General features: G+C 34.7%; 1 protein-coding gene across 1 annotated transcript in view; it reads left to right on the forward strand.

The window, feature by feature from the left end:
• Positions 1-11,159, forward strand: part of LOC117107117 (monocarboxylate transporter 13-like) — a 13,482-nt gene extending 2,323 nt beyond the window's left edge. Inside the window, exons 2-6 of the mRNA XM_033248681.1 lie at positions 3,009-3,305; positions 4,424-4,713; positions 9,168-9,393; positions 10,195-10,338; positions 10,589-11,159. Of these exons, the coding sequence (XP_033104572.1) occupies positions 3,009-3,305; positions 4,424-4,713; positions 9,168-9,393; positions 10,195-10,338; positions 10,589-10,758 (1,127 nt within the window). The 3' untranslated portion in view covers positions 10,759-11,159. The remainder of the gene's footprint in view (positions 1-3,008; positions 3,306-4,423; positions 4,714-9,167; positions 9,394-10,194; positions 10,339-10,588) is intronic.
• Positions 11,160-14,804: the final 3,645 nt, after the last annotated feature.

Consider the following 14,804-nt stretch of genomic DNA (forward strand, 5'->3'; position numbering starts at 1 on the left):
TATTAAGGCGTTATTAAGGCGTACGTACGCCTTATTAAGGCGTACGTACGACTTATTAAGGCGTACGTACGCCTTATGTAACCCGTACGTACGCCTTAATAAGGCGTACGTACGCCTTATGTAACCCGTACGTACGACTTATTAAGGCGTACGTACGCCTTATGTAACCCGTACGTACGCCTTATTAGACCGTGGGTTGAGGCATAAGTTATTTTCTTCTTTTCATATTTAATTGTAAAATACCATACAATGCCATTCAAAAACTCAATGCAAATTTTTATAAAGAAAATAAATGTGTTGTTGATAACTGTTCATACAAGGAAAAATTAAAAAATATATGGTAATATTTCTCAACACAGTGTATGGTATGATGTTATATCAAGTAGATAACAACATTCATCAAACAGTATACAATCAGATAAGACTACAGTACTTTCAATTGATTCATGCCTATAATATGGCCTGAATTGCCACCAGATACTTATATCCCTCATGTAGTAACAAGGCTTCATCCTGATTTGCAATAGCAGCTTCAACTAATTCCACCACTCAATGTTTCACATCTTACTAATTTCACAATGATTATTTCTCTATTAAAAGTACTTAATATATTATTGTTACATGGGAGAACATGACTTCGACCAGGAAGCACTTCTTAATTCTTGATTTCAGCTGATGCAGAATGAAGCAAAATTTGCTTTGGCTGTGGTTCATCAACTTCCATTCACTTAAGTCTGTGGTGTGAAAATTAATTAAACAAACTAATTCAAAAGAGAGGTTACTGTGATTGTTTTATGATCAAATGTGTATTTTAATTGTTTCCTTTTAAACAAAGGTTGTTTTCCAAAAAAAAAAAGTAACAAGTAGTATCAGTATAATATAATATTAAATGCAGGTGGTGATGTTTAATTGGACATCTAAGTGTTGATAAATATTAAAAGTCAGTTTTGATACATATTAATACTATATTTTTTGTTATGATGTGTGAAGGATTCGTATGTAGATAAAGCATTCTGTACTAGTCTTAATATAATAATTTTGTTATATTCTTTCATGAAGACATTAAAATCAATTTATGCCTGAATTAATTAGTCTAAGCACAGTCACTGAAGGGCACATCCCCTACCCCCAAAAAACTGAATTGATTCAATTTGTATAGTAAACCATTGTTCTTAGTAGATAGTAGTAAATAGTTGCTATATAATTGTGCATGGCTATCCTTGAGTTGTCTTCATTTATCAGTTATTTATGCAGGGTCAATTCATTGCCAAAAGTATTGTCTTATTATGTTTACTACAATATAACATCATCATATTTGATTCACAATACTGTGGTTATTTTGCTGTCGATAGTACCCCAGTTTGAGAAAAAGGCACTGGCCTTCCTGTCTGTGTGTGTGTGTGTGTGGTGTGATAGAGAGACGCTTAGTGCTTCTCAATGAAGTAAAACATACCATACCATTTTTAACGTTATATGTAACAACACACGTACCTTTAAACAGATTCGGTGCAATTTTGACTACTACTACTTGCACCACTATCCCCGAGAGCCTCTTCATATTATAGGCCTATAAGTAGGCTATTCATCAGCTTCGACGGAAACCTCATAGCCATAGGCCTTACTGAGGACTCGTATTAGTTGTTTTCCACAGAGTTGCACATCCTTAAATTTCTTTAAGCTGTTTACGCTTAATGACACAACCATACTCTATGTTCTCACAACATGTATCACAAAAATATGCCTGAAACCGGCTCAGATTTATCATTTGATAAACTTCTGTCCAACGCCATACTTGCAAGTGGACGTGTGTTGTTTACTACTTACATTGGACAAACGGAATGGAAGGTAGTTTGTGATTGGCTGATGGCCTTGCAGCTAAGCCAAACTTCATTGTTAGTCGTCTTCTGATTGGCCTTAATAAGGCGTACGTACGCCTTAATAAGGCGTATGTACGCCTTAATAACCCATAAGGCGTACGTACGACTTATAAGGCGTACGTACGACTTCATAAGGCGTACGTACGGGTTAGGAAAATAAAATAAAATTCGTCATGTCCCTTAAACAGCTTCGTAAATTATTGTTGATGCACTTAATAGCCAATTTAATATCAAAACATTTTACAGACCTTTTCAGCCGTTGATACAAATGACAATTTTTTTAAAAGATATTACGATCTAAGCTAATTGACTATGGTATACACAGTCACCCCTCAACTGTTCTAATTTATGTTCGTTCAATTGTGGTGTTCAGTGACGGAGCATCTATGAGCTCTAACTGGCTAAAGACAGGGAGAGCTCACAATAAATAGCTGTTTCCCACATATTATCATCATTGATCGAACGGACACTGCCCGGACCAAGGGTAGAGCCCGAAGAACGCCTTTGCCAGGGGTCACATGCCTCTTTGTTACGTCATTGGTGGTCCATATTGAGCCCACTCCTAGGCCTACTTAATAGCGAATAACATGCACCACTGTTTTCAGTCTACTAAAAATATCCAAACCTTATTTAATACTGTTAACTATAATTTTATTATTATTTGCATCATCATCATAATAATCAACATCATCATCTTCATCATTGCCATAATCATCTTCACCATCATCATCACCACCACCACCACCAACACCACCACCACCAATATCACAAACTGATCATCATCATCATCATCATCATCATCATCATCATCATCATCATCATCATCATCATCATCATCATAATGATAATAATAATAATAATAATAATAATAATAATAATAATAATTGTTATTATTATCATCACAACAAAGTACCGTATGTATTCATTTCTCATAACACTTGATTAATATAATCAAGTGAAAAAAAAAGTCTCCGCACCGTTCTCCTGCAATTTGAATTCTACTGGCAAGCAGTAGTTGGCAGGCTCTTAAGATGTGTATAAGAGACAGATATATATGTGTGTGTGTATGTGTGTGTGTATACAGTATGTGTGTGTGAGTTTGCATAATGACGAACGAATTTGTATTTGCAGGTATACCAGGTGCCATCTCTATCTCTCTGTTCTGCTTTGGTTCCGTCGTGATAACAATTTTGTTCCAGAAGCTCGGCCACCGGACAACAGTCTTGCTTGGGGTGTCACTATGCTGTTTAAGCCTTTTATTATCGTCTTTTGCGCAACACATATCAGTGTTATACTTTACATACGGGGTCATGTATGGGATTGGCTTCAACGCCTGTAACATAGCAAGTACTGATCTGATTTTGAGGAGCTTTGACAAATGCAACGCCACGCGAGCAACTTCTACAACCCTCTGTGCAATAAGTATTGGTAGGCATAACACGACTGAAATTTTAAAACATTTGAAAATATAGGTAGAAAAAAAGTGCAAACAAAAATATGAGATGTATGAATAAAATGAATTCATTTTTTGAAAAATATACTAATACAAGTAGTATAACACAGTGATATATATTTTTGAAGATTATGTAATCAATAATAATACTTATTATTAGGTCTGTTTTAACTAAATGTATTCTTTTATTTTATTTTGTCATTGATAAAATGCATAATGAAACCGAAGAGACTGAAATTTGAATACAAAACGAGAATATGTGGTGTAAATTTAAGTTTTAAAGACATGCATACCCCGAAGAATCTAGCAGCATTGCCATAATGCACTGTACACTCTGAAGGCTTCCAACATACTAACCGTGTTTGAAGGTTTGCATGGCGAAGTAATAATATATTAATTGCTTAAGGTACACCACGTAGATAGTCTTAGTGCCAATAAAGTATATGTTCATTAATCTGTAATAACGAATTACTAATTCGTAATTACGGATTACTAATCCGTAATAACGAATTAGTTAATTCGTTATTACGGATAACATAACAGTTCTATCTACGTGGTGTACCTCAAGCAATTAATACGGTATATTATTACTTCGCCATGCAAACATTCAAACAAGGTTAGTATTATAAAAGTGGCGGATTCGGGGGGAGGGGAACCTGCCCCCAACTGCCGCCCCGCCCCCCTAAATTGTAAAAATTAGAGGAAAAGAATATTTCCAAATTTAAGTCTGAGAGTGCCATCTCCGGCCATTTAAGAGGTGCCATAATCGTGAATTTTCTTACCTCAGTCCCAACCATGGTGGGGTTGAGGTGGTATAGACTCTCCGTCTGTCAAAGTCCCTCTCTGGATCCCCTCTATTTCAAATTCCTGGATCCGCCACTGTATAATATACTAACCTCTAATATTTAATAATAGATGACTTAAACATTTCATTCTTGGATTTTAATCATCCAGTGAAAACACCCATGGTAGCACACAAAATCAATATTGCACACGGGACTAATGTCTTAAATGTCTCATCCGAAAGACAGTGCTCTTTTGAAACTTGAATTTCAGCACTCCAGCCCTCTTAAACTTCATATCTTTCTTTCAGGTTTTCTTGCTTCTCCATGTCTGAAGTGGCTGTATGAGACCTATTCTTGGCGTATTGCGTTTAGAATACTTTGTGTCGTGTTTGCCTTAGTTGGATATCCTAGCGCTCTTGTCATGGTGGAGATTAACAAATCTGATGATGAAGACAGTGGCAAAGAAGATTCAAATACAACTCAAGAAACTTTCAGTATAGCGAACTATAGTGCTTTATTTCGAAGACGAGATTTTATATTATGTTTAATAGGAATACTTTTATCAACCTCAGCTGTTACTTTTACATTAATAAGTGTGGTAAGTAAGAGTCTTCATCGATATATATATATATAGTGTATATAAAAGTGTGTTTTATATATATATATATATATATATATATATATATATATATAATTTCATTATCATAACAAAACAAGCAATAGCAATAGCAGTTCGTATTTCACTTTTCTAATGAGGTTAAATGCACGTACGGGGAAGAATCAATGACTAATATGTGATATTTTAAAGGTTGACAGTAAAAAGTTGACACTTTCGTCCGGAAAGCCAGACTGATCAAGTTAATGCGGTGATTACGGCAAAGGAAACGGCATAGGCCTAGGTTGTTGATGATGTGATGGCTTTTAGTGAAAATTATAGGAAAGAACTAGACTAAACGATGCATACACAGAATAACATATCAATTAATACTTTTCCATGCATTGTTCCGCTTATGTGGAACAACCTTTCTTCTCATATCCGCCTATCAACATCTGTTACTCCTTAAGATTTAATTGTTTTTTATAATTCGGTTCTTGTAATTTTGTTTTTGTTCTTTTTTAAATTATTTTTTAAAATATTATTTTTAACAGGTTTTCAGCGCTGCTTTTAATTTTCGTTGGATTTAAGATACTAGAAACACAAAATAAAAATCTGCATAGATAAAATCTGTACCGCCAAGTTTCAAGTAATAGACCTTTCCGGAGTGTCAATCAAACTTAACAACTGACTAATCAGAACAGCGCTATGAATACGCGCGCGTCTTACAAACACACGTGTTGTCCAACAAACGCACGTGTTCGCGTATGTTTTAACACTGCCGACTTGTGAGACCTTAGCAACAATATCCAAGGGGCGGAGCTTAGCGGAAAGGTCCATTGTCTCACGAAATCAGTGCCAATGGGTATCAATATGCGTAGCTTGCAAAATGATATTTAATGTGTTAAGAAAGTTCATTACCCAGTGGTGGATTTAAGTGGGGGTCGGATGGGGAGGGGGGAGCAGCCTAAATTTTATTAAATTTAAAAAAAAATGGAAAAAAAGAAGAAAATTATAATAAAATTTAAATACGGGAGTTCCATTTTCGGCCATCTAGAGGTTCCGCAATCGTAAATTGTCTTACCTCAGCCCCAACCATGTCGGGCTTAAGGTGGTCTAGACCAATTTACTTCTCACAACAAAGTACCGTATGTATTCATTTCTCATAACACTTGATTAATATAATCAAGTGAAAAAAAAAGTCTCCGCACCGTTCTCCTGCAATTTGAATTCTACTGGCAAGCAGTAGTTGGCAGGCTCTTACAGTTGCATGAATGAAACTGGCATTTGACTTTCCTAGCCTACAAAACCGAAAAAAGAAAAGTGCAAAAAATGAGAGAGAGACTAAGATGCAATGCGAAAAAAATGTGTTTTTAATGATACCAGGAATAACAAAGGACTCAATTATACGGTCCCCTGCATATAATTATAGGAATATATTTACAAACCCTCACTTAATTTATAATTTTTTTTATAATTATGTTAAAAGGGCCGGAGGCCTATTTATTGAATTAAAGCCTTCGGGCACAGAAAGTTGAGCTCCATTACACCATAGATCCTATATTAGATTTGTGATTATACAGAGATCAGCACGGCAACGACTATCAAGAATTTTCATTTATTCGTGTCGCCTATTACAAAGTAGGCCATGGTTTTGTCATCATATCATACTTAAGTGCTTACAGATGAGGGAGTTCTTGTCCGCTGCCAGGTGCTCCACATGACTTGAACCATTTATTCAATCAATCAATAGATAGTTAATAGTAATCAACAATAACAATAAGACAAATAATTAATAATTTCCATTTGATAATTAAATTATAGTACAGATTCTATTAATTAGGATCAGGTCTACAAGTTAAATCAAACTTGTCTTAACCTGACCCAGAAAAGGATACAGATATAGTGTATGATATAAACGGTTGAATTAAAGACAATTGACGCCAAGTGCAGACAACACTCAAATAGGTAAAACAAAATACAGATCCAGCGCAAAAAAAGAGGGATAAAAAAGATACAAACCTGGGCATTTAGTCATGGTAACATGATAAATATTGACGTTTTAGATGTTTTATTTTTTTTAATTTATTTTGTTTTATTTAAAACATCTTTAGGCAGGATAACATATACAGGAGAGATCTTACCGCTGTTTTACAATAATGGTCCTGAAAAAACACTGTACAATAACAACTAATAAAATGTAACCAGCACAATACAATAAAATAAACAATAGTAAAAACTTTGGTGGAAAACTATCCCCGCCAGACACTAACCAGGTAATTCTGAGTCAAGGTTTCGAGGCCAGGAGTTTGCTCAAGGTTAGGCTTAACTACGTAACTTTCTAATCTAAAAAGTGTAATATTATTGACATTTATAAAATTTTCATCAAGCGCATTCCACAGTCTGGACCAGAAACAGTGATAGAAAGTTGAGTTTTCCTTAATCTTACAAGTGGAACATACATTCGTCGTAAGTGCCTCAAATTATATTTTAAAGAACTTGACAAATTAGGGAGCATAATATTTGAGATTGATAGGAAAAGCAAACCATTCATATATTTAATAAAAGAATAAAATTGTACTTTATAAAATCAGAGATTTTAAGGACATTTAATTTTTTTAAAAAGAGGCTCAGATGGAGCATCAAATGGAGCTAAACAAATAATGCGAACAATGCACTTCTGTAGCTTAATTAATTTCTCTAGACTTGTAGAACTGCGCATTATAACCACAAGGAAGAGGCGCATTATAAATGCCCGTACCAGTACCAGTACCAGTATTTTAAAATGCGTGTTTTAAAATTTCGGCTGGTTTCCGGTAAGATTCGATTGTTCTCTAAGCAACATTGTAAAAAATCTGAATTTTAAGCTAGTATTCTTTTCATTTAAAGTTAAAAATATGTTACTGTTAAGGACCCCGTTTCCTGCCGGTCTCCGTGTGTGCACTTGGTAAATAAATTTAAGTGTGCAGGCTGATAACACGAGCCAACATTTTAAAACACGCGCGAGTACTTGGCAGCGAACAATACCTATTATAGGCCTAAGCACTTAAATAGTTCCACCAAATTTAGGCAATATTTGTGGACTGTTTCAAAATACCTGACACCTCCAAATATTAACTGAAAATCAAGGAAGCATACAACGGGAACACCTCACTCAACCAAAAACTCTACCATGTTAATTTAACTTTGGCATTTTGATTCAGTTCTTTTTTCTTATTGGTTCTTGTCTTTATATATTCTTCCGATATGGTTCGACTCGCATCTATTTGTACGTGTCACAAATTTTCTCGTAAATATGACTAAGATGCGTGCAGTCCACACTGAGATCGATGGCAGTCGAACCTGCTTCCGAAACATGCTTGGTTGTTTCATTGAGCATAACAATGGCTAATTAAAACTCAGGCATTACACGCCTGAGACACGAGCACCATTAATTTTAGTGTTGTGATTGCTTTAAAGTTTATTAGTTGTTTGCTACTTGATCGATCTTATATACTGTCTCTTATACACATCTAGATAGCCGATATAAAATAAATGAAAAGCGAGGCTCAAAAGTAGCTTTGATTAGACATGTTATTACTATATACTTAATTTCTCCCATGAAATGTTGCAACTTAACTTATGTTTATCACTTTAATCCCTTCCATTGTTTATCAGACCAACCTTAATATTACCACAGTAATTAATACTTCTGAAATACCGCTCTTACTTTTTACGCATGTACAGCTTACCATTATCAATATTAACCCTAAACAAAATACATACCCCTTACATAAAACGTTGTCTTTTCAAAACGATATTCAGTTTGCGGGTCCCAAACTTTAGAACAACCTACCTAACATCTTATCTAAAAATAGGTTCAGTTATATCCCTGATTAAATATATTTATAATCACTGATATTGTATAACGGTTTTCATTTTATACATACAAGTTAAATTTTTTAACAGCATACTTCTACAATTTTTTTTTATTCAGGTAGCCCTTAACAGGCTTTTGCTCGAGGTTGGATTTTCTCCTCTCTTCAGAAATATTTCAATAATATTTATCTTTTCCTTTAAAATCTATGCACAATGAAAAGAGAGATAATATTACGCTGAATAGAATTGAATGTTTCTTGGTCATTTGGCAATTCCTGTAATGCTATAAAATATGTAGAAATATCTTGAACGTAAAAGAGGGATCTGCGAGTGTTAAACAAGTTGCCCCAAAGGGGATTCGAAACTGGTACCTTCTGCTCTCTATACAGAGACGCCTTAACCAGCTGGGCCATTAATTCTTCACAATACTCTACACATGATAATAGTTGAACAGTTCCTGATGCAGGGTTAAGTATGATACGCCCTTTTCTTATAAGCATTTGATGTCAAGACAGGATCTCTGAAGATATAGGCTATTATATATTATATCTCATAATAAAATAATATATATTTATATATATGCATTATTTTTTTTCTAGGGCAACTACTTATCAGTAAATGGAATGGATTTATCAGTGATATCTTTTGTTTTGGTTTTAATGGGTGTAGGAGATCTTGCCGGAAGAATTATCGCAGCAATATTTTCTGACAGATTACCAATTTCAAGAATATTACAGAATGCTTTAAGTAACATAGCCGCAGCTGTACCTTCAATATGTTTACCTTTTATATCGACACAAATAGGGCGAATAGTGGCTTTTACAGGTAATTCAAAATGTATTTATTGACATTTAATTATATATGATTGTCAGGCACTGGTTTGATAGTGCGTTCATACAAGGTACAATTCTGTATATTCATAATAACTCATATTCTTTCTTCTTCTTGGTATTACTACATTTTCTTCTTTTTTCTTCTTACTATTATTCGTATTTTTCTTATTTCGATGTGTTTATTCGGTGTTGCTATTTCGATGTTGTTTTCTTCTTGTTTTTATTATTAATATTAAATTTTATTCTACTTCTTTTTCTTCGTCGTCCTCTTCTTTATTATTTAAAAACAATAACATTTTGAACTAAAGCAGTCACTCTATATAGAGTGCATACCTCCGCCCTGTGCCTGAATACAGTACCAACAACATGCAGGCCATGTATAATGGGCAAGACTGCTGCATACCCTCAATAATATAATGGAATCGCTAGTCGTATTCAGGCACATTATTTCCTGACTGCTAAAGATTACACTCTAGAAAATAATGGAATCGCCCATTGTATTTCAGGAATTTTTTTTCTTGAGTGCTGCCTGAATACGTGGGCGATTCCATTATTTTCTTTTATGATCGAGGGTAAAAAATTAAATTTTCCCGAACTTGTTCTTTGAACTTTTCTTCCGAAAATGTTATGTTTTATTTAATTATTATGTAACATTTCACTAAACTTATGATGATCCGTTCATTAGTTTTCTTCTAACAGACAGACAGCAGTGAATACGTCATATCAGATAGAATTTACCTTTTGGTTCATATCGCTAATCTTATCTATTTTTATATTCATTTTAAAATTTTAGTAATGAGTGTCCCACGTGCTTGGCTTCTTGTCTTGACGCCCAGTATTGCGATGGAAGTATCTTCAGATGAAACGAGGGCTGAATCAGTTGCTGCATTGTACATGGCGTTTGGTGCCGGGGCATTCATCACTACCTATTTTACAGGTAACAGTAATTTCGGAGTATGTCTGTATTGGATTAGAATTCTTGGGTCAAACTTACCTTCATTTGTGTCCTTCCGGAGTTGAATTGAACAGTACGTAGACCTATGGAGTCAATCCATTACTTTTTTTTTCTTGCGTATATAAATAAAATCACCACGTGTTAATGCGGTGCTCCATGTCCGATTTAATACAATGTATTTGCTTGTATTTGAAAAAATAAGCCAAACTTTTCTATTGTATTATATTTTCAGATGCAATATATGATATTACCGGCTCGTACGATATGCCTTGGTTCATCTGTACAGGACTCTACGCTTTATCAACTCTATGCATGGTATTTTCTGAACGAGCAAGAAGAGGGCGCGTGCAGAATGATGTACAACGCTATGATTCAGTGGATAAGTGTTGCGACAAGATCTAGTTTATATAATAATAGAACATTTCATTCATTTTCATTCATTAAAGTAAATATTTCAGTCTTTTTTTGTACAGAGGCATGGTTAACAAAGTAAATATTAATAAATGAAATATAATACAAAGTCAGCTAACCTTGAAGTAATAATAAAAACAATAAAAAGAGACAATGCCCGAGTAAAAAGGGCAAGCCAATAAAAAAAATAAAAATCTGAGACAAATATAATTAATTGCATAGGAATGAGAGGGGTAATTTCACTACGTAGAGAACAGTAGTCACATTCGGATTCCATTCTCTTTATATAGTTATTCATACCGGTACATAAATACGATACGATACATATACATATATAAACATATACATGTGTATATATATATATAGATTAAAAGGCAAAATACTGGAAAACAACAATGCTGTGGGAAACAATGGCTGGATCTCAGTAGAGATACAAAAATGATAAGCAACAGCTAAAAAGTAGACGTAAGTAAACAGCCAGAAATAGAACCAGAGCTTTCGGACAACACTAGTCCTTCCTCAGTGGCGAGAGAGTGAGGGTAGAAAAAGCTAGATGGTATAAAGTGAGAATTTCATGCAAGCATGATTGTAAACAATACATGATTGTAAACAATATATATATACATATACACATACACACACACACATATACACATAATATATGCTCTTGGAGTCGTCGCCGGCTGAGGTACTTTTTAGGCCTAAGTCAAGAATATTATTCGTGGCAAATTCTATCGTTGCATGAAAAAAAAGAATGCCCCCATTTGTTGCAAGAGTAATATTTTACAGTTATTTTAAATATATGATGTTAGTAGTTGTATTGCAGAGGATGATGATCATTATGACATAAACAAATATTACGTACTGGCATTAGAATATTATTGACCATACAACCAGGCGTATTGATTATCACAGGCCTGTTTCTTAGACCAAGTTCGGTTGAGCAAACAGTGTCGTTAAGGGCTATTATTTACTTTTACCTACTATCGACTACAGAGATATATACTCGAGGCATAACAATTTCCTCCCTGATCACCCGGCCCCTCCGGTCAAGGCTTAACACTAACAGTGCAGCCAAAAACATAGGCCTACTGCCTTACTTTACTTCTGGTCACTGTCTAAAAAACATCATAACTCTCTCAATATACTGTGTTCAATCTGAGCGTGATATCATGGTTATACCCACTATATGTCACGTGTACAGTAATAGCTGGAAGCGCCGATTCGGCAGTGATGCCGGCAGGGGCTAAAGGCCCCGACGGTGGGGGAGGGGGTAGTGGAGCGAATCGAGTATCACTTGGTTAGGGGCCAGGAGCCGCCTAGGGCCAGAGGTGGGGTCCAGGGGGCGAAGCCCCCTTGAAGCCTCTGATATTTGATGAATTATGGCGAATTTTTATTACTTATTTGATAGGCATCGAGTTACTATAATATGACTTCATGTAGGCTATGCTTTCTAATGTTGAAATCAGCTTTCAAAATCAAAACATTTGAATAAATCAAGAAACAAAGAGTATGCAATGTAACCATCTAATTTATTTTCAAATCCTCATCCTTGAAAGTGAAATTCTATATTTTGGAAATTTTGCATGAAATTTGTCACCATGCTGTCATGTTAGAGGTTGCTTCACCTATCACGATGTATTCCAACCTTCATGAGGCTATCTAAATGAGCATTTGTCATAACAGAACGCAAATTATTTTTAATTTGTCTCATTGAATTATTATTATTATTACTATTATTATTATTATTATTATTATTATTGTTATTGTTGTTGTTGTGATGAAAACAACATGGTGGCTAAACGAATATTACATGTAATATGTAATTATTATTTTTTTTTATTTGTTTGTTCCCCGACAAACTTTATCGTTTTCCTCGACGGGGGGGGGGGGGGGGCTATGCTGGGGGGGGGGGGTGGCTATGCTTCTCCGCCGACGGAGGGCTATAACCCCCAACCCCCATCTGGCGCCACCACTGCGATTCGGTCTATTGATTACAGCCCAATTAAATTGCATGTACAGTATAAGAACATTTTGTACCTTGCCTATCCTATGACGGTTTGATTTTGTATTGTGCTTTCACAAAATTAAAAAAAAAAATTATAAATTAAAAAGATAATTTAGTTTGAACTGTTTAGTAGACATGTGTTACATGTTTCAATTATACATACTTTATAGTGTCTTCGACTACAAGATCTACGTTGTATGTTTTGATACACATTCCTATTGATTGAAAAAACAATGTAATTGTCGATACATGCAAAATAATTTTAATTTTGAACTGGTTCAGTATTTCTGAAACGGCATTATGTAATTTTACAACAGCATCAATAAATTGAACGCAACTCATTGTGATCTTCCTTCGATATGCTATTACAATGAGAACTCTCATTTATCCGTCCTACGATAATGACGTCATCGATATGTTTTTATGATTGAGATAGATTTCCAGTCGCTCAATAGACATTACTGACGGGCGAATGATGACGTTCGGAATACACTATTGAATATTCATCATTAAAATGTACGTTAGTTCAGATGAGCACATAAAAAATCTTATGCCATTTATGTATTTAGTATACACTATCTCTCAGCTACAAAAATAAAAATGCGTAATGAATCATGGGATTTAAAAATAATGTATTATCAATGATTTGCTTTTGCTAATTCAACACCAGGCAGCAGCAATTATTGTATAAATGTACATAATATATATAGAAAAGCAAGCACATAAAAATTCGAGTGGGCTAACAATACCAGAGATAATTGGAACCCATCAGGGGAATTTGGTATCCTATATCGGGGCGAGACGAGAAAATTTGAATAACAATAATGTATAATAATGTACTTTAATAAGAATACTGTATGATGTATAAAAATGTGCTTTACTTACTTACTGTTGAAAGATAATGTACTTTAATTGCTTACTTACTGTTGAACCCCCGAGAAGGAAAAGATGATGTGCTGTAATTGCTTACTTACTGTTGAACCCCCGAGAAGGGAAAGAGGATGTGTTATTGCTTACTTACTGTTTAAGAAGGGAAAAAATGATGTACAGACTAACCAACAAATGATGAATTCAGAATGCTAAAAATTTACCTCAAACTCTGTTACGTTATTTGACCACTTTTTGTTTTTATAGTTTTTTTTTTATAGTTTCTATAGAAACATTGCATACTGAATTTTATATATTTTTTTCTTATTTCATTACATATTACGGTATTGGCATGCACTACAGCTTTAGAATGTGTGGCAAACGGGTTGGGGTGTGGAAGAGAGAGTGACCCTGGTGGTTTATGAACATACACCGTAGGTCCAATGTACATTTATTAAACTGTGTACAATTTCAATATAGGACCCGGGACATCCTTTCAATTAAGCAGGGGATGATTTGATAATGTCAATGCTGTAGACTAGATTGGTATCTCCTGACTCAAACTTTGAAGTTTACAGCGTAGGGCCTTGACAATCTTTACGAGTTAATTGCTAGTGGAGGTGGCATTACTCAAACTGACCAAACCTGTTGCAAATATTAACCTCTAAAAGGTTACAACAAATGCTTGGATCTATTCGCTCATGATGCATTTCAGTTCCACTGCTGAATCATCTTCTATTAATTTATGAAATTATCGTTTATGGAACTTCTGCTATCCATTTCAGACCCTTGCAAAAGATTCCGAACTGAGCAGCCCGTGCTGTCTGTTTATCAAACTTCTAGATCTTCACCTATCCTAATTGTCAACCGATACATAAATGTTTTAATTTCAAGAATTATTCTACTCACTGATAAAAAGTTATGGGTCCTTTACTAAAGAATAAAATTAACTAAGATTTTACATTGAGCTTGAATCACCACAACGCCTTCGTGATCGAGTGTTTTTGACGTTCGCCATGTATGCGAAATTAGGTCCCTGTCTCTTATACACATCTAGATGTGTATAAGAGACAGGGTATAAAGTGAGAATTTCATGCAAGCATGATTGGAAACAATAGGCTGGGTGAGGGTGAGATTAGAATAAACAGCCTAAACAAGTAAA

Source organism: Anneissia japonica, unplaced genomic scaffold (assembly GCF_011630105.1).
Source record: "Anneissia japonica isolate Jap-2015-1 unplaced genomic scaffold, ASM1163010v1 scaffold3945_len365852_cov175, whole genome shotgun sequence".
NCBI classification, from domain to species: Eukaryota; Metazoa; Echinodermata; class Crinoidea; order Comatulida; family Comatulidae; genus Anneissia; species Anneissia japonica.